Consider the following 26,329-nt stretch of genomic DNA (forward strand, 5'->3'; position numbering starts at 1 on the left):
TGCTCTTTTTCTTGTAATTGGGGTGAAATGAGTCTTCAGTCTGTCGGATGTCCATTCGTGTCCCGCAGTGAGACATCAGTTTGTAGTCTCCAGACGTCAACCTTACAGAGGAACTGGTGGAGATGTCAGATTTTAGAGGTGGACCTGAACGCACCATTCGTGTTGGCGGGCGGCTGAGGACTGATGGTGCTTCGGTGAGTCGTCCGTCAACGGCCGGTTCAGTTCTCAGAAAGACGGAGCGGAGACGGGACACAGCTGCTGTCTTTGATCGGTGGAGAAAATCGAACTCGTGAGTCTGTGATGAAACACCGTTTGAGGCTCGAGTCCACGGAGGCAGTAAACCGCTGCAGCTCTCAGCTGTCCTGCAGCAGGTCGTAGGACCCCCCGTTCACCACCTCGTGTTTGTCCTCCGCCTGCAGACACAGCAAGTCAACACCATCACTGCTGTCTTCTGTCCTCCTGAAACTCACGACTTAAATCCTGTGTTCAGTCTGTCTAAAATGTCTGAGCGCATTTGTAAAAAGACACAAAATCAGATCAAAGCCGTGAAGCGACAGTTTGAACCCAACTGATCACTGGTCAGTTATACTGACACCAGGACTCACTGAGTGGTCACACGTGCTGGACTCAGCAGGTTCTGGAGCTGCTTCATAAACCGGATTACAGATGCTGCGACTGCCGTCTGCAGGCGGAGCTTCCTCCTCTTCATCATCCTCCTGTCAAAGCGAAGGCAAAGATCAGCTTAAAGACTAACACTGATGTCACCAAAGAACTACAAGACACATAATAACACATGCAGACATAGTTCACTGTATTACACTGCACCAGCAGCCGTAAACGTCTCCAGTGTCAATAACCACTAAGCTGTGGAACAAGCTGTCCATAGACATCAGGAAGAGGCTGTTATTTTCAAAATAAAAGCTCAAACTGATCAGCTGAGCCTTTAACGGGCTCTGACCTCCTGGTGCAGGCCTGAAGCTTTGGTGCTCCACAGGCTGATGTCTTTCCATTTCTCTATTTTAACTTTAGGACGATCATTCAGTGCTTTTATTGTATTTTATTATTATATAAATTCATTTTCTGCCCGTTTTCGTGTTCATGTGTCTTTTCTCGGTGAAGCACTTGGTTCATGTGATTTCTTTGTTGTCAGGTCCTTGTTATCTTATTATTAATACCAACGAATGTCATGTTGGTATTAAGTGGCTCAAACTCTTGAAAGTGTTGGTTTTCCACGGTCTTATGTGGCAAATCTGACCTTTGTGAATGTGATGAAAGTGAAAGTGAAAAGAAGCAGAAGCTCGCGCTGACCTTGAAGTAGTGGAACTGGAAGGGTTTAGCTTTGTGGGTGTAGAAGTGGTATCCGACGAAGATGACTCCCGCCACCACAACGACCAGCAGCACCACTCCGACTCCCGTCCCTGCCTTATGTGCCACATGCATCTGTGCAACCAATCACAGACAAGGTCAGAGGTCACAGGGGCGCAAACGTGTCAGTGCTATTAGCGATAGCGTGTGTGGAATCAGTAATGCTACGACATCACTCACCTGTTGGCGAGGAGGCGGGGCTTGCAGCGGTCCCTGGAGAACATGTATGATCCCGTTTGAAGCCAGGATGTCCGAGTCCGTGACGAAACGGTTGTTGATGTAACGAGACGACTGAAGACATGAAAAGGATTGAAAGTCCTACGTGAATCTGCAGGTTAAAAGCATGAACTCCACAGAACTCTTTCAAACACCTTTTTCCTTTAATGATGTTTTCTAGAATCGCTGCTGCATTAAGAGGAAATTGTGTTTTAGACCAGTTTGACTGACAGGAGTCTCAGCCAATCACAGTCAGCTGTTGTGGTTTCTGCCTTTCTTCACTCTTGGCTGCTAACACTGACACTTGATGATGTTTAGCACTGAACACAAAGCAGGTGAGTTCCTTCATCCAGGAGACTCTTCGCCTCTCGTACCGACATGCGTGCTGTCGGGGACAGTTACTGCAGACTGAAGCAGGATGAGGACAAATGACACGACACGAATCACTGCTGGTCAGATATTAGTAACCGCGGCTGAAATGATGAGACGTGTTAAATCTGACCAGAGCTGAAGGGTCGAGCAGGTCGGCCACTCCGAGGACGCTCAGACTGCCGACCCGAGTTCTGATCCTGCTGCCGTTCTTCAGCTGGCTGACAGGAAGAGCCTGACCCTCCGACAGGTGGAACTCCATGTCCCGCTGAGACAGTGTCTGCGGGGACACACCGACAGGTGAGGAAAGGTGAGGACGGGTGAGGAAAGGTAGGGCAGGTGGAGCTACAGTACCTGTTGAAAGGTCTTTCTGTGTCACTCACCTGGTTGTCAGGTAGGCCGTTGTTGTCCGGTACAAACAGCGTTGACTGAACAGTGAGGTCACTGAGACGCTTCACAAAGTGTTTCCCGGACTCAGACACCCGAGACAAGTTCAGGATTTGCTGCAAAAGGCAAAAGAAAGTCGAATCAGCTGTAAACCAACTGTTAAACTATGACTCAGCTGTAAACAAACTGTGACTCAGCTGTAAACAAACTGTGACTCAGCTGTAAACAAACTGTTAAACTGTGACTCAGCTGTAATCAAACTGTGACTCAGCTGTAAACAAACTGTGACTCAGCTGAAAACAAACTGTTAAACTGTGACTCAGCTGTAAACAAACTGTGACTCAGCTGTAAACAAACTGTTAAACTGTGACTCAGCTGTAAACAAACTGTGACTCAGCTGTAAACAAACTGTTAAACTGTGACTCAGCTGTAAACAAACTGTGACTCAGCTGTAAACAAACTGTGACTCAGCTGTAAACAAACTGTTAAACTGTGACTCAGCTGTAATCAAACTGTGACTCAGCTGTAAACAAACTGTGACTCAGCTGAAAACAAACTGTTAAACTGTGACTCAGCTGTAAACAAACTGTGACTCAGCTGTAAACAAACTGTTAAACTGTGACTCAGCTGTAAACAAACTGTGACTCAGTTGTAAACAAACTGTTAAACTGTGAGCTGTAAACAAACTGTGACTCAGCTGTAAACAAACTGTTAAACTGTGACTCAGCTGTAATCAAACTGTGACTCAGCTGTAAACAAACTGTGACTCGGCTGTAAACAAACTGTGACTCAGCTGTAAACAAACTGTGACTCAGCTGAAAACAAACTGTTAAACTGTGACTCAGCTGTAAACAAACTGTGACTCAGCTGTAATCAAACTGTGACTCAGCTGTAAACAAACTGTTAAACTGTGACTCAGCTGTAAACAAACTGTTAAACTGTGACTCAGCTGTAAACAAACTGTGACTCAGCTGTAAACAAACTGTGACTCAGTTGTAAACACACTGTGACTCAGCTGAAAACAAACTGTGACTCAGCTGTAAACAAACTGTTAAACTGTGACTCAGCTGTAAACAAACTGTGACTCAGCTGTAAACAAACTGTGACTCAGTTGTAAACACACTGTGACTCAGCTGTAAACAAACTGTGACTCAGCTGTAAACAAACTGTGACTCAGCTGTACTCAAACTGTGACTCAGCTGTAAACAAACTGTGACTCAGCTGAAAACAAAGGTCTGACTCACTGTGAGGAAGTTGGAGAAGGTCGGTGTGGATTCGAGGACCTGCAGCAGGTTTCCTGTACAGCTGAAACCGTCTCCAACGTAACCGGCCTTACAGTCACACTTCACCTCTGAAACAAACAACAGATTTTCAGTTTGTTGATCATCAATACATCAGAATCATACACGTTAAGGTGTTTGTTCTGTGATGTTAACTGAATGACTTTGTGATTTTCATATTCAGAAACATTCAAAGAATGAAAGTGATGCTCTGACAGAAGGTTCTTTTCCTCTGACCTGTTTTCAGAACGAGCTGAAACGATCATTAGAAAAATCAAAGCTCTGATTTTGTGACATGAAACAGAAAAAAATGTGAGGTCCAGTTTCCCAAAATAAAGACAAAATAATTAAAGGTGTGGACTCTCCACCGTCCCTCCTCCTCCTCTCTCACCCTTCATCCTGTAGCAGAAGGTGTCCCAGGTCTCGCTCAGGTTCTTACGGGTGCCATAGTCCACGATGCCCACGTGTCCAAAGCCGCATTGGGGACTGGAATAGGTGGTGGGGTACGCCACCCGGGCCTGGTCCAACCAGCCGGCAGCACACATGTTCAACCCGCCCTACAGAGACCAGCAGAGACCAGCAGATAGAGGCTTCAGTTCAGAGACCAGCAGAGACCAGCAGATAGAGGCTTCAGTTCAGAGACCAGCAGAGACCAGCAGAGACCAGTAGAGACCAGCAGACAGGAGCATTTAAAGGATCACTCTGATGTCAGTCCCACACCACGTTGGTCCGTCTCTCAGTACTGTCTGACTTCCTGTCTGACTTCCTGTCTGCAGTTCTCGGCTCACTGGTTCCCAATGACGACGTGAATCTTTAAAAACTCCTCAGTGTTTATTTTCATGTGTAAAACTGTTACTTTCCTCAAACAGCTGCTCGCTGTGGTTTTTATCAGACAAACTGGAGGAAACGGAGCATTTGTTGGGACTACTTTCAGCGGATGAATCCACGTTCGATGCTGTATTAAGCGTTTGCGTGTGTGTGTCAGAATAAACGACAGTGTGTGTGTTCACTGATGTGTTTTTATGGTTTGATGATCGTTTTAGTCTCCGGCTTTGAAACAAACAGGACACTGAAGGAAAACAAGAGTTCAGATAATCAAAGACTGTGTGTTGCATTCACTGACCTGCTGAGCGTAGGACAGCTGAGTGTATGTGGCCAGGCTGCCTCCCTGTGCGCTGCAGGCCTGCTGAGCTGCAGTGTAGTTCAGTTTGTACTGACCTTGAACTGAGCGGTAGTGAAACACACCGAGCTTTGCATCTACACACAAACACAACAACAGAAACACAAACACACACACACACACACACACACAGACACACAGGGCTGACAGGGCCGTCCACATACTTTTGGCCACACGGCTGACATCACGACCTCGTGCCTCTCATGCGTGGTGATATCTTATCCACAAACCTTCAAAGTGCAGGTCGGTGCACGTGGCGTCTTGATGACATCGTCCGTTGTCTTGGAGGCAGCGGCTGATTGGCAGCTGTCTGACCTCACAGGTGACCCCGTCTCCGATGTAGTTGTCCTTACAGGTGCACTTCTTTTTCCCCTGTTTGATGACACAAACTGTTCAGATCTGAGCCTCCAAACCACTGACATGATGAGCGTGTCGTCCTCACCGGAGCCGCCATGGTGCAGGTGGCGTGTTCGTGGCAGCCTCCGTTGTCTCCCGAGACACACGGGTCGATGGGCTGACAGGTGAAGCCGTCTCCAGAGTGACCTTTAGGACAGGTGCAGCTCACCTGCTCTCCTTTCTGAGAACACTTGGCTCCATTAGCACAACCACCGTTCCAGATCTGACACATGTCCACCACTAAAGACAGAGACAGACAGACAGACAGACAGACAGACAGTGTAAGGTGTCACTGAGTTAATATATGTGTTAAATTAGCTCATCAGCAGCTAACAGCAGCTCCTGTTAGCAGCTAACTGTTAGCAGCTCCTGTTAGCTGTTAGCTGCTATGGCTAGGTTTAGATTGGACTCTGATTGGACATCAGAGATACTGATCTCCACAGGAAGTGATGTCACACTGAATGCCATCAAGGTGTTTCCTGTCTACCCCTAACCCAGGAGCTGTGTATCACTGCTGCAGCGCCACCTGCTGATAGACTTTAATAACTAACTTCCTGTTCCTGTTGCACCTGCATGCACCTGTCCCCTCCACCTCACACAGTGTCTCATCTCACCTGTCCCTCTCCTCACCCCCTTCAGCTCAAATCTGACACAGTATGTATTTGAAGTGTTTTTACCTGTACACGTGAACCCGTCTCCTTCATAAAAGGGCCGGCACACACAGGTGTTGTTTTCCTGACAGACGGCTTTTGGCGAACAGGACGGAGAACACTGGACGACCTCAGCTGGAGGGAACCCAGAGACAGACAGCTGACATTTTCTAAAGCAAACGATGGTTCAGTCTCACTTCAGCCACATTCAGTTTCCAGCTTTTACTTTTCACCCTCTTCTTCTGCTTAGTGGACGACCTGCGGAGACACAGAAAGTCCTCTAGGACTCACCTTGCTGGGTCTCACAGCGTTCTCCGGTCCAGCCGGCCTCACAGAAACAGCCACCTGTACCTTTCCGTCCGGCGTCACATGACCCGTGTTCTGAACAGTTACAGGCTGAGAAGCAGATGAAGAAGAGGAACCGTCAGGATCATGAAACCTGCTGACGTCAGACTGTCTGACTGCTGCTCACCTTTACAGGTGGCTCCATAGAAGCCATCACTGCACAGCTCACAGGCCACGCCCCCGAAGCCTGCGTCACAGGTACAGGTACCGTTACCAAGGTGACCGTCGTCACATTTACCACGGTTACTGCAGGGAGAGCCGACGCCGCCGGGACAGACTGGAGAGCGAGAAGATGAGAACAAAGAGCTCGACGTCAAAACTTTCCACGAAGAAGAAAATCAAGGAAACGAAATCTCACAAACTGGTTTTTCCAACAATGAGAAAATTTATTTATTTTACTCAGACACCTTCAGAGGAGAGCAGCTGATGTTTGCTCAGAAGTACGGAAGCTCATTTGTGACAAAACACCTTTTGAAGAATCAGGACACAACTTTTACTGTCAAACCAGAAGGATCTGACACAGCGACAGAATGATGTCATCAGCACCATGTGAACGTGGCGAATGGAGCCACACTCTTTGGTGTCTGTACATGTTGTTGACGGTGTTGTCTCACCCAGACAGTCTCGTCCATAGTAACCTTGACAACACGTTGGCTGCCAGAAGTTGACGGTGCAGGTGCTGCGACAGCCAGAGTTTTTGGTGACAAACAGGGTGGGAAGGTCACACCGTTGAGTCTCCTGAGGACAGAACAGAGAGAGGGAACGGGATCACAGCCAGTCGCTTTCTGAGCTCAGCTTCATGAGGACAGGTGACGCTCAGACCTTCAGTTTGGACCCTCTGGGACAGCGAGAGGCTGAGGAGGTGCACAGACCACAGCTCATCTACCACAGAAGAAGAAAGAACAGAAAAATCAAACCTCCCAGTAATGTCCATCACAGAGACGCAAAAGTGGAACCAACGGACGAGACGAGCTGCTAATGTTAGCATGTCCAGCCAATCAGCTCGCTTCCCTCAGACGTGACGCAGTGTTACCTCCAAAGCCGGCATCAGGCTCATTTTAACATGTTCAAACTATGTGTTCAGCTCAGAATATACGGATGTCGGGCGTCATAACAGGCGCAGCAACAGTAATTCAAGGACACACATGACGAACGCGCTTGTGCTCGAGAGGTTTCCGGTCGTTGTCTACAGATGCAATCATAGACGGTATGTTCGGTTAGTCCAGTCTTTGCAGAGTTCAGCTAGTCTGTGGGTGTGTTTAGGGAATGTGAGGCTTAGCAAATGGTCACTAGTGAGGATTTACCTGAAGGTCAAAGGTCGTCTGTTTGTCGCAGCGCCCTCCGAGGCTGGGCGGAGTCAGCAGGCAGTCGATCCCGTAGGCGATCCCGCCGTTAAAGACGAGGTGTCTCTGAACGATCCGACACTTTCCATCGTTAACAAAGATTTCTCCCTGTTCAAAGAGGAAACAGCTGGATCAGCAAGTGGCCACGGCCATCTCTTCAGTTTTCATCTGCTTCTGTTGTACTTACGATGTCATCCATCCCTCCGCAGGTGAACGAGAGCGGAGAACCCTGCAGAGTCCGAGCCGAGTCCAGATGGATCAAACCTTCAGCGTAAATCTGAGAGTTTGTGAAAGCAGAGATCATCTGTCCAATGAGTCCTGACAGTTCTGGTGGTTTTACTTCGTTCTACTCGCCCAGTGGTCCCAGTTTGCCCTGCTCTTTAAATCATTTGTTATTATCATGATTTCACCTTCTGGGCCTGCAGGACGTGGTACTTCAGGTACTCCACCAGCTGTGCTCGGTTGTCTTGGTGGTACAGGAAGTCCTTCTGCTCCTGCGGCAGAGACGCCATGACGTCATCTGAGGGTAGAAAGACTGTGACCGGCTGGTACATCCCATCATCCAACAGGTCTGTCACACCTGTGTCCTGAAAAATCCGGATTTAGATCATCACTGTGCAGGTAAACATCAATCCCACTGTGTGAAGGAACGCAGATGAAACATGAGCAGCACAGTTCAGACCGATGAACCCTGTTCATTTCAGAGAAGAAAAGAAATGATTTGAAGGAACTTTGCTTTGTTGTTACCTGGAGCAGTCTGTAGAAGGTTTTGTAACCGTGACGCTCGGCCACATCAGTCAGGTTCAGCTGTGTTCAGTCCAGCAGAAACACATTAACGTGAAAAGACAGATCATGGATTCATTAGAGAGAGGAAACTGATCATTGATCCGGTCCTTTTTCCTCAAAACATCTCAAACACGTCGGCTTTTTCAGACCGCTGGTCAGAATAAAATAACTTCAGATGACATTTGTTTTTACTCGACATGATGAAGTGACTCCTCAGAGACTCATTCGACTCACACGAACGTCTGGCTCCTTCTTCTTGTCCATGTCGGGAGGAAACAGAATCCTGTTGATCTCGTGGAAAATCCCGTTGACGCTGACGTCGTCGCTGTACGTCACGTTAGCCTGATTGATGAAGATGCCGTCCTGAAAACATTATTACAAACCAGAAGACAAATCTTTCATTTCTCCACCGAATCCAGATTCAACATGAAGCAAAGTCAGAATCAGGTGTGCTGCTCAGAGATTTGTTCACAGATGATAATTAAAGGATTTCTGTTTGTGGTTTCAGGGTAATTCAAGTGAAAAGACGTTTCTGTCAGCCCACAGTGAGGTTCTGCTCTGTGATTGGTCACCTGTGTGGACCCGGTGGTCAGGACGAGTCCGGACAGCGACGTCAGGTTTCGGGGTCGGCTCAGGTCGGCGGGCAGCAGAATGTGACACATGACGATGTGGTTGCGCAGGATGGCGGCGAGTTGTTCTTTGTATTTGTCCGACAAAAAAGATTTCACCTCAAAAGACAAAATAAAACACAGAGTTAAAAGACCGACGTCAGGTGTGACGCTGAGCGTGAGCACACACGTTTCCAGAATCACTGCTCAGCCTGTTAGCAGTGCGGCTGCGTGGATGCTAATAACTCAGTCAACAGTGGAAGTGATGAAATGTGGCTCAGACGTTCATGTTCCCCTCAGGATCAACTGATAACTTCATTGATCCTCTGACTTTTCCTCAGCACCATCATCAGGTCAACATCTGAGTGTTTCCAATACTTTGATTTGTGGTCGAATACCTGCAGCACTGAGCCTCAGCTGCACTTTGTTAACTGCTAATTAGCTAATGTTAGCATGCTAACATGCTAAATGAAAATAGAGAACAAAGCAAACATGATACCTCCTCCAGTGTCTAATACTGAGTTTTATCATTTATTCAGGGATTTGTTGTCCACGTTAAACCCGTCAGAGGGGACATGAACGTCTGAACATCGTCCAGATGTTCAGACGTTCAGTGGCAGTGGCAGATACGTCAGTCTGGACCAAACTGGAGGACGGACTGAGCTGCTAACATGCTAACAAGAGTAACGTTTCTTCAGAAGACTCATACAGGGAACATGTGACCCTGATGGAGACATCACCACGCTCACCTTGCCGTCACCGTTTTTGTCTGCGATGAAGGCGTCGGTGCTTGGAGCGAAGACGGTGAACGGGCCGCGACCTTTCAGAGAAACTTCCACCATCTGAGAGCAGAGTTCTACTTCAGTTAAACTGTTTTTACCTGCAGGAGGCGAAGCCAAACGTCCCATCACTCACCATCAGGCCGAGGTAAAAGTCTCTCAGCCGCCTCCTCAGGATTTCCTGCAGAGTGTCAGCGGTTAGTTCACAGTCCTGCAGGTTTTACTTTGAATGAGGGCGGTTTCAGCTGCTCACCTTCCCCACGGTGCCTTTGCAGGTGACGCCGTCTCCGATGTAGTTACCGACACACTTGCAGGTACGAACACCTGGGCCCGTCGTGTTACACCTGGCGTACTCATGACAGCCGCCGTTTTTCTGGAGACACCAGCAGCACAGAGGTTAGCGAGTTCTGCTGCCTGACGCGTCACTCTGTGTCTTCTGTCGAATTGGATTTGCCGTCTCGACTCTTTGTGTGTCGATGCTCTTAGATGTGGTGGATTTGGTGGTTTGAAAGGCTTCTTTGATTGGTTGAGGTGGTTCGTTGGTGAACGTCATCTAACGGTGGAACGTAACTGCTCTGCTCTGTTCCCTCACAATGCCTCACGCCATTCCACGTGTTTTATGTCCTTTACAATTTAAATCACAGTAAAACTATATGAAACATCATTTTTACATGATTTCTTTGCTGCATGTTTGATCTTAGATGCAGTAACTGATTGGTCCTGAAACTAAATTTAAATCAAGTAATTCTCACACTGAATCTAAATCTACGAACCAACAACTGAAATCCATCCAAGGTCCAACAAAATCACCTTCTGACACAAGTTGATCATCTTGCAGGTCTGTCCGTCACCGGAGTACCCGTCACTGCAGGCACAGGAAGTCTGCGAGTTCAAGAAGAGTCATGAATGAAAATATCACGACAGCAGTGAACCTCTGACCATCAGAGAGCAGAACAGGTTTTACTTTGTTTGGCCCGACGTGGATACAGTCGGCGTTGGCGTGGCAGCCGCCGTTTCCGTGCAGACAGGGATTGATTTCTGTGAGTGGATGAACGGTGTGGCGTCAATCAAAGTAACTCCAAACAAAAGTTATTTATCCAAACTTTTAAATGTGAACGTGAAGGGAACAAAGAAGAATTTCAAGATTCTTTAGAGAAGAAATAAAGAAAAGAGTGAAATGAACGTACCGACACACACGAGTCCATCGCCGGAGAAACCGCCGTCACACACACAGTCTCTGCTGCCCGGCCGGGTCCTCTTACACACTGCATACAGACTGCAGCCGCCGTTATCCACCGCACACGGGTCTATGGCTGCGCGCGCACACACACACACACACACACACACACACACACACACACACACACACACACACTCTGTTTGTTCGTTCAGGTGAGGAGAAGGAAGCTGTCTGAACTCAGGTGTTTCTGGTTCACCTGGAAGTGTCACATGGTTGTTACCTTGACAGGAAGTTCCATTTCCTTCAAACCCAGCAGCGCAGAGACATCGAGGGCCGGACGGTCCAATCACGCAGCTGTCAGGTGAGATCAAACACAGGTGAGGTTAACAGGAAGTGTGAGGGGCGAAGCTTCCGTACCTGAAGCACGTGGAAACAGTGACATCCTGAAGGGGGCGCTGCAGCAACCGGAGCCACGAGCGGCCGACTCACTTCGCACTGGTGTGACATCTCAGCGACCCGCACAGTTCATCAGCTCTGGATTCGATTTCTGCAACACAGTCGACACACGTGTGCGTTAGCGCCGCAGCTGGAGAACACCGGCGTGACGTCAGGGCGACGTTTAGAAAAGAGGTTTGAGAAGAAAGTCGATATCATCGCAACTTCTAAGAATTCAGCTCTGATAGAATCAGAAACTGATAATACACAAGAAAAAACATTTTTCTATAAAAAACTGATTTCTGATATTTCAAGAAAAAATCTAGAAACTTCTGAACGAGGGCTAAACTTCTGTGACATTCTGAGAAATGAGGAGCTTTAAGCAGACAGGTGTGTGACAGGCGTTCAGGTCAGGTGAAACTCCGTGTTTTTAAAGTGAAATGAAAGCAGTCCCTTCTGTTAACGTCTTGGAGGAATGTTTGTCTTTCTGCTCTTATTATCACGTAACGACGGCTCTTCGTGGAGTTACGGACACGAGGCGCTCTGACTTCAGTGTCGGTGTGAGCGGTTCGTACTTTCGTCACAGAGGACTCCTCTCCAGCCAACGTCGCACTCGCACGTCCCGTCGCCTTTCACGCCGTCACGACAGCGGCCGTTTTTACAGTTGCAGTCTGCAGAGAGAGAAAGGAGGTGAGGGAGGAAGGAGCGGACGTCTCTTCGGTTTCAGGTGAGTCGGAGGAGGCGCGGATACCCTGATCGCAGTGCACTCCAAACTTCCCGCTCTGGCAGGTCTCGCAGGCCGTCCCGTCGAAGCCTTTGTAGCACTGACACACTCCGGTCCCCGTCGTCCCGTCCACGCAGAGCCCGTTAGCGAAGCAGGGCCGGCCTCTCGGTCCGGGACACGGCTCGCAGTGCTCCCCGAAGAAGCCTCCGCAGCACCGCGGCACCTGAAACAGGTTTGAACATTTACGGTCTTGATCTTTGTCACGTGTTTCCTGTCTCACAGTAAGAGTGACGTACGATGTTCGTCTGCAGGCAGGTGGCTCTGCAGCCGATGGTCAGCAGACGCTCTTCCTCAAACATCCGGGCGAACATGCATTTCTTCCTCTTCACTGACTTCTGCACGACAGGAAGTAATCACAGGTGTGTTACGTCACATGATGCACCACATGCTGCAAAAAGTCACAGCAAAGATTAAAAAGCAAAGCTGAACGAATCAATCGGAGGCTTTTCCTGTAATTAAATGACACAAACTGATCAGGTGGAAAACCTGAAAACTGATCTTGGGTCAGTGTGATGGAGGTTTTCTGTTCTCTTTTCTCCAGGTGTGTTTCATGATCTGCTGTCACAAATCAGTGTTCGTCTGGCAGCACTTAGATTTGATATATCTTAGATATTTTAGAGGAACCATTGATTTGACCTCTGGGACCAATGTTTTAACGTGAGCTAAATAAAGTCAGGAGTGTGTGTGACGTTCAGATCTGCAGGTCTGATCCAGGTCCAGTTCCTCCTGGTTCTCAGGTGGACGTCAGAGGTCTGACTTACGTCTGGGACCGTGTCGTTGGGGCAGATTTTGCTTTGCGGGAACAAACAGTCCACGCAGGTTCCCTTTGGAGAGAAAACAGACAGGTGTTGAGTTTGTGTGGGCGGGGCTCTGCAGGTAGCTCCAGGTGTGCGGGCGATGACCTCACCGTGACTCTCAGGTGTTTGGCCTCATCGCAGCGGTTCCTGTTGATGTGGAGAACAGCCGACAGGCCGTGAATCACTCCGTTTCCGCTCAGGATGTTGGAGGAGTTTATCTGAGCTTCGTTCACAAACAGCTACATGACAAACAGAGTTTTGTGTTATTTTGTGATCACGTGACCCGCGACGATTGATCGCCGATCATCTCTGCGAGATTCAGACCTTTCCGTCTCGGGGGAAGATGCCGAGCTGGAAGGAGAAGCCGAGCAGCGTCTGTTTGTATCCTCCGGGCTGAAGGTCGGTCTTCAGCAGACGCTGCGACGCCACCACATGGTAACGAGTCGTATTCACATCCTGTTTATCATACAAAATAAAAGCACAGAGACATTTTTCACTGCCACAAAACAAGCCTTTTCTGGGCTGGGGACATCATCCAAAGGTTGTACTTTGAGAGGAGTGACAAGAAAAGGACGAACAAACACAAGAATTAAGCTGAGAATGCAAATAAACATCCAAAACTTTCACCCTGAATGCATCATGAGCGACTATCGACTTGGTGGTAAAATGGAGGCGTTTGTGTTTCTTTAATTCTAAAAATGTTTCCCCTGCAGACTTTTAAGTACCAGAGCAGTCGCAGCCATTTTCTGGAGGTAATCGTTGATGGCGGCGTCTGTCGGAGCGAAGACGGTGAACTCGTCCGCCTGTTCGATCTCGTCTGTCAGGTTGTAATCCTGAACGAAACAGAGCGACACACAAACTGTAGACACACGTCATAAATGCTGCTTGTGATGGCTGATTCTGTGAGCGCGGCGTGTTCGTACGATGAGGTGAGATCGGAACAGAGAGAACTCAGGCCTCAGAGCGAGCGTCGCCAGCAGGCCTTCACTCAGCTTCCTGTCAGGAACCAAAACCTGGACGGAGAACAAACAGCGTGTCAGTGTCGCCTCGCTGCGCCGTTAGCATCGTTAGCATTATTAGCTCTGTACCTTATCAATGATGTGGATCAGTCCGTTGGTAGCAGCTACATTCGGCGTGGTGATGGTCGCTCCTCCCACAGCTGTGAGCTGAGAGGACAAACACACCAAATCAAATGTGAACATTGTCCAGGGAAGGTCAAAGGTCACCTGAGCAGGAGGACAGCGTCTCCTCTGACCGTGAGCAGCACGCATCAAAGACGAAGCCACCAACAAAACACCGAGAAACGAGAGCAGATATCTGGAGCTGGCGCTGAGGGAGAGGATGAGGATGAAGAGCGACCCAGAGATGGAGGCCAAACTAAAACTGTTCTGACAGATTTCTTTAAGAAATGACAGGATTTGTTCTTGGATTTCAGTTTTCAGCTTTACTTTTTCTATAACCATCAATGAATCCAACAGTCTCAATCACTAGACGTTAGATGTTTGTGAGCAGTCAAAATGTTTTATCTGAAACAAGCCCTTCATCTAGTCTTAGAAATGATAACCTGTGAAAGTAAACCATTGGACCTGTGAACTCACCTCATTGGCTGTTGAAACAGGAAGCGTTGTCTTGAGAGAGGAAGTCAGAGAAGAAACGCTGCTCAGGCTGGATAACGGATGGCGTCCTGGGATCATGTGATTTCTGTGACGTAGGACAGACAAACTAAAGTTAACTTACTTTTTTCACTTCGATAGTCCAGACCTCAAACAGAACGTGAGCCTGAGCTGTGACCTGATGAGGCTCGGCAGGTTTCCCCTCGTGCTCCAGAAGTTTCTGTCCTCTGAAGACATTTTAGCGACGGCAGCTGAAGACGGAACCAGGAGGGTGAAGTTCTGCTCGGACAGAGACCGGGACAGACCGGACTCCTGGAGTCAAAGACAGACACACGTCATCGACACGACTCAGAGTAAACATCTGCCATACAGCTGCTGCTGCACTCATGAATGTACAGACGCACTGTTTCAGGTGCAGGGACATCATTCAGTTTGTACGATTTTGTTTTGTTGTGCTTAAAATCTGTTTGTGCTGCACCTTCTTCAACACACATCCTGTTAACCGTCTGAATGTCAGCGTCCAGTTGATAAATGTTGACATGAAGTGATTTTCAGCGTGGTCGACGTGTTTTTGTCTGATACTCACAGTCGTCCATGTGAAGAACTCTGAGGCGTCCGGCAGAGCCATCAGCTCCTGAAGCATCCAGACAACAGACCACAGACTCAGGTTTGAAGGCACAGAAACGCCGTCTGACAGGTGACCGTGTCATCACCGCGGAGACTCACCTGTTCGACGGTACCGTAACATATTTGTCCGTTTCCAACGTATCCGTCATCGCAGACGCACGTCCACTGAGAGGACAGCAGGTGGCAGCTGGCCTGAACACAACACAACCTTTGATTTGTCTGCAGCTGCTTCTCTCATCGTCAGAAAACAAGAGGAAACAGTGACCGCAGAGACGATCCGCTGCCGTTAGTTGGACTCACCAGGTAATGGCAGCCTCCGTTTGCGGTCACGCACTGATTCACGGCCTCGCAGTCTCGCCCGTTTCCTTTGTAGCCGGCTTTACACGAGCAGTCACTCTGGGTTCACATGAAGGAAAGAGGGACACGTGAGGTCTGAGTGGGTGTTTGTGACAGAGTGACGCTCTGCTCGCTCTCCGCTTTGGACAGCAGTCCAACCATCAACAGACTGTTTGACGTGTGGGAACGTCTTTGTGTTTCACTGTTTGGGCTCCACGGTCATTAAAAGCTCGTAAATAAAGAGCAAGAACAGCTGAACCGAAAGGGTTGAAGGGTTGATTTAGATCGTGCAGCCTCCTTTACAATGCTGACGCCTGACTGGATGTTACCTGTCCAGGTCCGACGTAGATGCAGGTGGCGTTGGGGTGGCAGCCTCCTCTGTCAGCACCATCGCAGTTGTTGATTGGCTGACACTCATCTCCGTCATTCCTCCATCCAGTCAGACACTGACAGGTGTGAGAGCCTGGTCCTGTCTTTATACATTTAGCCTGCAGGGGGCGCAGACAGCAGACACAGCGGCGAGGATCAGGACAGGCCGCACGTCTTCGTTAAACACCTTTAGTTTAATAAGCGACTTACGTTCACGCTGCAGCCGCCTCGGTGAGGTGGAGCACAGGGGTCCGACTCCACACAGGTGATTCCGTCACCTTGGTAACCAGGTTTACACACACACCTAAAAACACACACAGAGCAGTAAAGGAGGTCGCCTCTGGGAACGTTCAGTGATGAACTAGATTTGCTCGTTGCCACTAAGTTTCCCTAAACGTCTCGTCAGAAGTTGGATTTTTGAGGATGCAGTGAAGAAACTCAGACTGTAAAGTTAAACCTGAGTTGATGGATGAAGGTAAACTCACCTGGTGGTTCCCTGGCTGAAGTCACAGTCTGCATGGGCATGACAGAACTGAGCGTGAACGCCGCAGGCTGCCGTCCTGCGATCGCAGAACCGACCGGTGAACCCCGTCAGACAGGAGTCCTGTTTACACCGACCGTCTGAGTCCGGCCGGTTATCACACTGTCCGTGGACGCAGGGACAGGCTGAGGACAGACGGGAGAGGTTTGACCCAGGTGAGCTCTCATCCTCCTGATGTCACAGCTCTCTGCATGACGTCACAATTCAACCTTACTTCTGTCACAGTTCGGTCCATATTTGTTGCTGGAGGAGCAGTAATGACAGCGAGAGCCTCTGAAGTTCAGGTCACAGATGCAGGATCCATTTCCTCCAATCGCCTCCAAGCACTGCAACAGAAAAAAACACTTCATTTCCTCCAATCCGAATGGACCCTGTGGTTACGGCACGTCAGGTGTGATCAGAAAGGTGAGGTGCTGATCGTGTGAACAGTGTGTCTCACTGACCTGACCGTGTCCGGAGCAGGGAGTCTGGTATCCACCTGGACAGGGTCTGCAGTCTGGACCGTAGAAACCTTTACAACACGCTGGAGTCTGAACAAAGACGGAAACACGCTGAGCGAACGCCTCCTTCACACTTTGAAAACATTTCCAGTTTACAGGCTTTCTGCTCCAGTAATCTGTCCTGGTGCTAATCTGAGGAATTATTCTCAAGTAAATGTGCAATCTGCGTTTTCCATCAGAGTCCCGTTTGGTTACCGTGAGCGTGGTGTTGCAGAGAGGAGAGCAGCCTGTTGCCGGAAGGTTGACGGCCGGTCTGCTGATGGACAGAGTGTAAATGCATCCGAAGGTGGAGGAGCCCTGATCGACACAGAGGTGGATCAATATGTTTCAGATCAGCTCATTTCGTTCTGATGATCTAAGTCATGCAGATGTAACATGAGGTGGAGCGAGATGTCTTACTGTATAGACTCCAGACGAGCACTGAGACAGTTTGACTTTTGAGCAGCTGACACATTCGCCCTGAAAATCAACGACAGCCAGGCGACACGAGCCGTGAACGACGCCACGCAGATACACACAAGTACACACAAAACACAAACTGAGATGAGTCACAAGTAACTGCTCTGATCCAGAGCAGATCCAGAGCAGGATCCAGTGTGACTCTGAATCCAGAGCAGGATCCAGTGTGACTCTGGATCCAGAGCAGATCCAGAGCAGATCCAGTGTGACTCTGGATCCAGAGCAGGATCCAGTGTGACTCTGGATCCAGAGCAGCATCCGGTGTGACTCTGGATCCAGAGCAGGATCCAGTGTGACTCTGGGTGAATGAATAAACGGATGATGCCACAGCAACGAGGTGAAAATTAGCTTCATGTTTGGTGTGAACGCACCGTAAAATGAAATGAAATCAGGATCAAAATGTTGAGCGTATGAAGGAACACGACAGCTGCTGAAGCTCACCTTGATGATTTTGGTCGTGGTGATGTCACACCTGTGGGGCAGCACAGGTTCGATGGAGGGCGGAGTCAAAACTGCATCCAGAACATACAGACGTCCGTTTTTAGCTTCCACCGCTGCCTCCAGCACCACCGCTCCGTTAACCAAAATCTGACCCTGAGAAGAAAACACGAGTCGAAGAGAAATTAGCTGGTTTGTTCAATAACGAGCAGCCATTTTTACTGAAGGTGGCAAAATAAAGCTCCTGCTCTTGAACCCTTTAATTTCAGTCCTGATCTGGGAGTTTATTTTGGAAAAGTCAGAATTCGATGAAATGACACTGAACTGAGTTTACAGACAAGCAAACCTGGAGAAACATTCTGTCACTACGACTCCTGTTGTCCTCTTCTGTCCTGCTAAAGCTGCGACGCTGGGATCTTAAAATGGTTAAACATGGAAAAAGCCAACGCACAGAAGCATCAGTGAGATCACGATCTGTGAGAGCAACATGGAGGGAGACCTTTAAGGTCCACACTTACATTTTCTGTCACATTGACCGTCAGAACCTGATTGGCCATCGTCACAATTCTGGGGCTGGACACAGCGTTATAGACCTCCAGCTTGAAGGCAGGAGAGTGAACCAATCAGACGCTTTGATGGAGGTAAAACGTAACTAGTGGATTAAAACATTAGAAAGTCGGCTGGACTGACCGCGGCCGATGGGACGATGTGGTTCCTGAGCAGCTCCACCAGTTTGTTGTGACCCTGAAGGTGGAGGACGAACGTGTCAGGTAACAGTTCATTGAGGTGAACGTTCAGAGCTGTGATTGGTTCTTACTTCGGCACTGCTGAGGTACTGCAGGTGTCCTTCAGTCATCGCATCAAAGGCTGAACTGCTGGGAGCAAAGACGCTGATCGGACCGGGACGGTCGAGGACTGACGCCAGGTCAGTTTTCTGCAGAGAAAGGAGTGTGTGATGTACACACAGGCTGAAGGTGCAGGTCGCCTTCACATTTCACATGAACTGGAGACTTCTGTGCTCTTTGAGTTGAGCTTACATACTTAGACTATATTTATTTGCATTTATGCTTTGATTTAGTTGGTTGTGGTCTACAGGTACAGGGTCAGGGTCCGGGTCGGGGTCAGGGTCCGGGTCAGGGTCACACACTTATATAAAACATACGCTCTCCTTCACCTGCAGTTATGTACACATGTACAGAAACTGTTGGTATAGATAAGAACACACATTTGCTGAGTGTAACACACACGTGTGTCGTACTGACTCCATGAGTTTCACGCGTGCTTTGCTTGGTGGTTTACAGCCTCACGGCGTGCAGACAAGCCTGATCGACGTACCTCCAATAAAACCTTGAACTTGTCAAATTTCCCGTAGTCAGAAATGATCTTCATCAGATTCTCCTGTGAGGAAAGTTTTTCATGATGAGACAAACGAATCAAATGATCCGAAACATCTGGACAGGTTTGACATGAAAACGTCTCTTTGTCTGTCCACCTGTGTGTCGCTCTCCACTGTGGGGGAGACGCTGTCCATCAGCTTACTGATGATGTGAATCATCCCGTTGGACGCGACGACGTCTGACTGGAGGATCACACCTTTCTTCCTGCTGCCATGGATGCGGATTTTAGTCTGAGTGTCCTGGAAGACAACGAAAAGACGTTCTGTGGACGGAAAGTCACTGAAAGCTCGTTCACACAGTTCCACAGTGTCTTCATCGACCCATGATCGATGAAGACGCCCTGCGCTGACTCACCCCCTCTGACGTGTCCGTCTCAGCTGATTTTCCAGTCAGAGTGTAAAAGACATCAGTTTTCTTCAGCGTGTCAAAGGGCATCACCCCGGCAACCAGGTGCATCTTACACAGGTATTTAGCTTTGGACAGGTCGGCCGTCAGAGTCCTCACCTGCTCGACAGACAGACAGAAGCAGACGATGACGGCACAGCGTCCCGACATCAGTTCGATTCGTTTCATCCTATTATCAGCGTCAACAGGAAGGAAAGCAAGAGTTCCAAAATAAGACTGAAAAGATCAAAGTCAGAAACAGCAGCTGACGAAAGTTTGAATGAGTCTCAGGCTTCAGTTTACTGGATGTGATTCTTACTGAAGTTCCTCTGAAGCCTTTATTGATCGGGACAAAAAGAGTGAAAGGACCCAGATTCTGCAGAGGCCACGAAAGAGAACCTGAAAGCACACAGAGTCACTGTTCAGAGGTACGATTCACGAAGACACAAAAGACCTGAAGATGACAGGAAACGTGAACATTCACGGTCAAACGGCGTGAAAAGAGCAGCAGCAGCCGTCCTGATGCACGAGCTGACGAGACAAACATCCCAGGTTGAGTCCCCGTCTGACTGCACGATTCAGGTCACAGTTAGCTTAGCTTAGCATCAAGACTGCATGGCTCAGTCCACAGACTCCACTCAGAAACACCTGAGAAGGTCTCTGTCTCACCTGTCGTCACCTGTCCTGTCACTCGTTGGACAGAAATGATTGCGATGTGGTTTTTGTTCTTCAGTGAAAAAGAGGAAACGATCATCGTACCGAACAGAGCGACGGCGTTGCTCAGCTGACCGCTCCACTGTCCTCCGGGTTCTGTGTTCAGAGCGCTCAGACGCTGGATGATGTTCCCGTAACAAACCTTACCGTTGCCAAGGTAACCCTGGAGACAGGTGCACCTGCAGGGACAGGTGATTTGTATGATCGCACTAATAATGCTGTTATACATGTTAACAACACTTTCATCTGCACATCCAGAGAGCACGGTGACTGACTCGACTCGGCCCGGTCCCACAGTGGTACAGTTGGCGTTCCTGTGACAGGAATCAGGTCTACAGGACTCCCTGAGGCTGCAGCCGCCGTCCGACAGGTGATCAAAACCAGGAAGACACTCGCAGTGAGACTGAAGAAAACACAGCAGAGGTTCATTTCCCTCATGAATCCAGACTCAGTGTGCACAGACCCACTGCTGCCCCCTCAGAAATCAAACTGGTACCAGCCCTGTTCTCCACTCTGAAGATTCTGTTCTTCATGTTGTTCCTGACCTGGTCTCTGACCCTAAACATGTGGCTGATCCTGATCTTAGTCCTGGTCCTAATTTCAATCCTCGTTCGGATCTTGTCCTCGACGGTGTCCCTGGTCATGTCTCTGATTCTGTGTCTGAACCTGCTCCTGATCATGATCTTGGTCTCGACCTGGTCCCAGCTCTCGTTTATGATCCTGATCCTGTTTCTGATCCTGATCCTGTCTTTGTTTGCGATCCTAAACCCTAACCCTGACCTCGATCTCGCCCCTGGCCTCAGTGTGTCCTTACCTTCCCCGGTCCGTCGTGGACGCAGCGTGCAGACTCGGTGGAGCAGCCTCCCTGGTTGGTCTGACACGGATCGATGGCCACGCAGACCCGCCCGTCCCCGCTGTAACCCTGGTTACAGGCACACAGGTGCTGGTTTGGACCGGTGTGGACACAGGAGGCCTGGACATGACAGACCCGCTGGAGACAAGGGTTTATGGCTGTGGAGACAGAAAACGTCTTGTTGGTCAAATCAGACAGAAACCAAAGTTGTTCTTTTAAAATATTTAATAACCATCAAAGAACATTTTAATAAACTGCATCACCTGAGGAGAAACAGTCTAAAGCTGACGCTATGAAAGACAGGAGTCTCAGTGTGGAGCGACTAGCCTCCAAGCTAACGCTGCGTTAGACACTGACAGGTTTCCACGTCGGTTCAACAATCAGTCTTTTTACTCCAAACCAGCCGGGGCCACAGGGGGCACAGGGGCCACAGGGGCCACAGGGTGCACAGGAGCCACAGGGGGCACAGGGGGCACAGGGGCCACAGGGTGCACAGGAGCCACAGGAGCCACAGGGGGCACAGGGGCCACAGGGTGCACAGGAGCCACAGGGGCCACAGGGGCCACAGGGGCCACAGGGTGCTGGTCCAGCCCTGCAGTGGCCGTTCAAGGCTGGTAAATCTGCAGCGACATGGTGTCGATGCACCGGAGGCCGAGTGTGTAAACGGAGCAGAGGGTAAACCATCGTCGTTCTAACTCACACAAACACTCAGCTCCTGATTTCTGGTACCCGGGCAGACACTGACACACCAGCCGTCCCGTCAGAGCTTCTTCCATACAACGAGAGTTCTGCTGACAGCTGAGAGCGCCACACTCAGGCGACTCTGAAACACAACAGGTGACAACAAAGAACATCACAGCAGGTGAGGACCGGCTCAGAGCCGCACACTCACTCTGAAGACAGCGTCAGCACAGGTAACAGAAGAACAGGTAACAGGTAAGTCCTGCACACCTGCAGGTCTGAAGCAGTCGCTGATCTGATGATCAGGAGAGAGCTCAGCAACAGCACACTCACCTTGATCACAGTTTGGGCCTTTATATCCAGAGAAACAGATGCAGCTACCAGAACCTTTTAACCCCGAGTCACAAAGGCCGTGGACACAGGAACACACTGGACGGACACACAGACAGATGGACGGACGGAGGGACAGACAGAAAACAAAGAAGGAGAACGCCTGAGAAATAAATGTGAGTGAAAAGACTGATTTTATTCATTGGTGTTATTTCAACTTACCTGAGCTACAGGTGGGACCATACCGACCAGATGCGCAGTCCTCACATGCAGTTCCTGCAAAGCCCACCTGAATGCATCACACACACACACACACACACACACACACACACACACACACACACACACTAAAGGACCACTAGAAACCACCTGACTGCCGACATGAACGTCACTCACTGACTCAACGCCACCAGTACACTTCCTGTTTACATCCCACAAAGCATTATGGGAACTGCAGTTTGAAAGGCACGGATCTGGTCTGTTTGGCGTGCTGCTGTAACACCTCAGTCTCCAGTTTTTAAAGTGCCACGTTGAATCCGACAGTACCTGTACCCAGGTGTTACCTGACAGCTGCAGGTCCCGTTTCCTCCCAGTCCCTCAGAACAGAGTCCTCGGCCGCTGCAGGGTCTGTCCGCCTGGTCGGGACACTCTGAAACACAGACATCACCTTCACACCTCACTGAGGACAGCACAGGAAGCGGTCAGCACAGGTCTGCAGAGATCTGAGGCGAAGCTGTTTTCATGTGTTCTGTGAGGAAACAGATCATCCCTCCACGTCCTTCCCCCTTCTCTTCCCCCTCTTCAGTCTTTGTCTGTCCTCTTCCTCCGTCCCCCTCTTATCTCTACATATCACCAAACAGTTCTGTTTCCTCCCCGACTGTCATTTACAACATTCAGCATCAGGACACATCAGAAGATCAAAGTTTGCATGGATCCAACAGAAAGGAGTCAGAGACAACGTGACAGACCAAAAGCTGCCGGTTTGAATCCCAGGACACCTGTGGACACATATGTTGGTGCGTTTGGGGGGTTAAACGTGAAGCGTCCAGTCGGTCCAGCTCATGTGTGACCGTCAGCACATTTCTGTCCTGCTGACGGAGACTCTGCAGAGGAAGGAAGTCCTGGTTCCTGCAGGGTGATCTGCATCCTGCAGGACTGACACTGACCATGTGACAGGAGTCACCTGGAGGCCTCTGCCTCACTCAGATTACTACGTTTTTGGCCTCTGAAGGCATATAAGTGTGTCGCGTGGACACACAGTTACTCATCAGATCAGTTAAACCGGTGACTTTCTGCTCTGTGAGGCAAAGTCCTTTTGGTTGTTCCTAAGTCCTGGTTCAAGACTGAAGGGCCCCTTTGTGCAGCCTGAAGATCTGAGGCTGACAGTTACTGACGTCTCATTAAATCACTTCTTAAAACTTGTTTGAAGAAGCCTTTTTTATTGCTTTATTGGACTGTTTTTATCTTACTTTACTTCATTTTTGGGATTTTGCTTCTTGGTTCAGGTTCAGAGATGGTTTTGGTTCAATACTGAAAAAGTCAACGTGGCCTGTCTCAGAACTTCAGTTGGATCCTTCAAGTGTTTCCTGATCTGACACCTCTGCAGTTAAGTTAAGTTAAGTTAAGTTAAGTTAAGTTAAGTTTGGGCTTAAAAACTACGTACAACAGGCTGAAAGACAGTTGACTGTGGACAGGAGACGTGGTCTCCATTTTGACTTTGGTGTGCATTTGTGAAATAAAGACCACGTCCACAGTATGAGGGAGCACATCAGGGCTCGTACTTGGTGGTCCTGGTCTTTCCGTTAAGAGGTCCAGGTTCAGACTTTGACACAGGAACAGTTGGACTGTCAGAGGAAAGTTTTTCTGGAACATTCCAATCTCCTGATTTTCAAGCGTATTGATCACAGTCCTGCTCCTCAGAGGATGACCCCTGTAGACCTTCACATGCTTCTGTACTCACCGACGCAGTCTGGACCCCAGTAGCCCGGACAGCAGCTCCTCACCTCCACCTCTCTGTAGCACTCGAAGGAGCAGCCACTGATGGGCAGGCTCAGGCTCGAGGTCCTGATGTAGTACCTGCACAGACGTAGACACACCTGTTTCTGTGTCATCTGAAGCAAACAGACGGTTTGTGTTCAAAGTGCTGCTGAAAGACCTTCATCACATACATGAAGAGGACGATAACAGGATAATAACTTCTGTGGATAAGATGCCAAACTGGATCGTTCAGGAGTTCAGTCAGCTGACGTGTGCGTGCGCACTCATTGGTGTTGTATGTGTACGTTCACTCGCTGAAATGAATATTTGAGAAGTCAGAGTGTTGTGTTGCTCACTTGCAGTCCTTAGAGGTGGATCTGGGGGTCTGTCTGTATCCTGAGGGACAGGGCATCAACATGCTGACGCTGCAGGAGTGACACGCTGTCCGAGTCCTCAGCACCGTCGAGTTGGAGCAGAAGTTCTGACGAAGCAAACACACCTTCTGCTTTGAAAGCAGGACTGAGACTTTGAACAGGTTTGAACTCCAGCTGGTCACAGTATCTTAAACCAAAACCAAGACCTGCACAGACCTGCACAGACCTGCACAGACCAGCACAGACCTGCACAGACCAGCACAGACCTGCACAGACCAGCACAGACCTGCACAACATCCAGCGTTTCAATGAAGAGCTCAAGGAAAACACAAAAACACTGCAGCACTCCACATAAAACTGCTCGGAACACTTTCCTCCAATTGTTACTGTTAGTAGTAGTAGTCGTAGCAGTAGTACTGGTAGTAGTACTGGTAGTAGTACTGCTAGTAGTACTGCTAGTAGTTGAAGTTGTAGTGGTCATACTGTTCTTTGCTCAGTGGTGTTCTGACCAATCACTGCAGCTTACAATGAAAGTCAAACTTGATCACATGACCTGACGGCAGACTTTCAGAATAAAATGAAGTTAAACAGTTTGTCAGGTTTTCCTGTCAAACATCAGAGTCAGCGTGGAGCGTAAACAGGAAGTGAGAGGAATAACTCCGAGCCGCCGTGGTTATCATGGCGCTCCATCTGAACCCACCCAGGAAACACTCACAGGTCCTGGAAAAGATCTGGAACAGACCCAGAGAAGGCCTGGAAAAGGCCTGGAGAGCTTTCTGTTATCTGTCTGAACAAATGAAGACATTCTACCTGTTGTGATGTAGCAATGCTTATCTTCATCCCGTCCATCATCATCATCACCATCGTCATCATCATCAGAGAGACAAACAGCAGTTTTCGGCTCCGACAGGACTCCATGACTTCTGTCCTCTCTGCGTGTCTCAGCTGATCTGTGCTCAGTCTCTCAGTGTCTCTTGTCCTTTTCAGCATCCCATCCTTCCTCCTCCTCCTCCTCCTCCTCCTCCCTCCACTCTGATCCCTCCTCCATCAGTCCTCCATGTGTTTCCTGAAGCTCAGAGAAAGCTGCTGAGTCAGCTGATGTTCACTCTGCTGGAGGCGTCGCCTTCTTCTCAAACAGAAACAATCAGAGTTGATGTGAGCAGACGAATTATTCAGACGGCTTCTCGTCATTAACAAAGAAAACAAAGCAGAACTTCTGTCATGATCCTTTGACCAGGAACACATGAACACGTGAACACATGAACATGTGAACACATGAACACGTGAACACATGAACACATGAACACAGCTGAAATGTTCTGGTTTTCACTCAAACTCTCTCAGGTTCTCACATCAAAATGCACAGAGCCATCACCAATATCAGTGATGCTGATGGACCAGCTGTGGACCAGCTGTGGACCAGCTGTGGACCAGCTGAGGACCAGGACCAGCTGTGGACCAGCTGAGGACCAGCTGAGGACCAGCTGAGGACCAGGACCAGCTGAGGACCAGCTGTGGACCAGGACCAGCTGTGGACCAGCTGTGGACCAGCTGAGGACCAGGACCAGCTGAGGACCAGCTGAGGATCAGGTGACCCTGCTGTCACCTGGTCAAAGGTGTGACTTCTGAAGAACTTTTCATCATTTTGCTCTTCATCACCCTAAACTTTGACTGGTCGTCTCGTCACACTTCCACATCCTGTTTTGTTTATTGGACCCTTAACAGGAGCCTTCAGCCAATCAGCTAACCCGTACGTGATGATTGGTTCTGAAGCACAACGGAACCTGTCTGAAGAACCTGCAGCTCAGAAAAACAGCAGGAGAACAAAACATTTCA

General features: G+C 49.1%; 1 protein-coding gene across 2 annotated transcripts; it reads right to left on the minus strand.

Annotated features, from left to right (window-relative positions):
• Nucleotides 1-272: 272 nt before the first annotated feature.
• On the minus strand, nucleotides 273-25,432 carry stab2 (stabilin 2). Of its 2 annotated transcripts, XM_076722210.1 has the most exons (69): nucleotides 25,304-25,432; nucleotides 24,476-24,600; nucleotides 24,103-24,218; nucleotides 22,706-22,791; nucleotides 22,365-22,431; nucleotides 22,146-22,241; nucleotides 21,832-21,954; nucleotides 21,093-21,289; nucleotides 20,554-20,681; nucleotides 20,324-20,457; nucleotides 19,884-19,963; nucleotides 19,535-19,684; nucleotides 19,276-19,419; nucleotides 19,119-19,181; nucleotides 18,601-18,717; nucleotides 18,474-18,527; nucleotides 18,302-18,382; nucleotides 17,787-17,939; nucleotides 17,286-17,345; nucleotides 17,082-17,183; nucleotides 16,830-16,916; nucleotides 16,601-16,712; nucleotides 16,331-16,511; nucleotides 16,056-16,149; nucleotides 15,806-15,964; nucleotides 15,441-15,536; nucleotides 15,240-15,332; nucleotides 15,100-15,147; nucleotides 14,692-14,825; nucleotides 14,499-14,601; nucleotides 13,989-14,066; nucleotides 13,824-13,913; nucleotides 13,626-13,733; nucleotides 13,225-13,356; nucleotides 13,011-13,139; nucleotides 12,865-12,927; nucleotides 12,340-12,438; nucleotides 12,071-12,266; nucleotides 11,895-11,990; nucleotides 11,374-11,431; nucleotides 11,165-11,238; nucleotides 10,892-11,017; nucleotides 10,669-10,742; nucleotides 10,515-10,586; nucleotides 9,958-10,077; nucleotides 9,841-9,885; nucleotides 9,675-9,767; nucleotides 8,890-9,045; nucleotides 8,552-8,680; nucleotides 8,279-8,338; nucleotides 7,942-8,118; nucleotides 7,719-7,808; nucleotides 7,493-7,639; nucleotides 7,011-7,070; nucleotides 6,803-6,926; nucleotides 6,316-6,465; nucleotides 6,135-6,239; nucleotides 5,871-5,978; nucleotides 5,240-5,433; nucleotides 5,028-5,169; nucleotides 4,741-4,874; nucleotides 4,009-4,174; nucleotides 3,582-3,688; nucleotides 2,334-2,453; nucleotides 2,084-2,230; nucleotides 1,546-1,656; nucleotides 1,309-1,440; nucleotides 606-716; nucleotides 273-413 (listed from the first exon to the last, which is right to left on the minus strand). In XM_076722210.1, the coding sequence occupies exons 1-69, from the start codon at nucleotides 25,409-25,411 to the stop codon at nucleotides 354-356; spliced, it is 7,674 nt and encodes a 2,557-aa protein (XP_076578325.1). In that variant the 5' UTR covers nucleotides 25,412-25,432; the 3' UTR covers nucleotides 273-353. The 2 variants fall into 2 exon arrangements, with proteins under 2 accessions (XP_076578325.1, XP_076578324.1); XM_076722209.1 differs by having other exon boundaries at nucleotides 20,324-20,681.
• Nucleotides 25,433-26,329: the final 897 nt, after the last annotated feature.

This window comes from Chaetodon auriga, chromosome 22 (assembly GCF_051107435.1).
Source record: "Chaetodon auriga isolate fChaAug3 chromosome 22, fChaAug3.hap1, whole genome shotgun sequence".
NCBI classification, from domain to species: Eukaryota; Metazoa; Chordata; class Actinopteri; order Chaetodontiformes; family Chaetodontidae; genus Chaetodon; species Chaetodon auriga.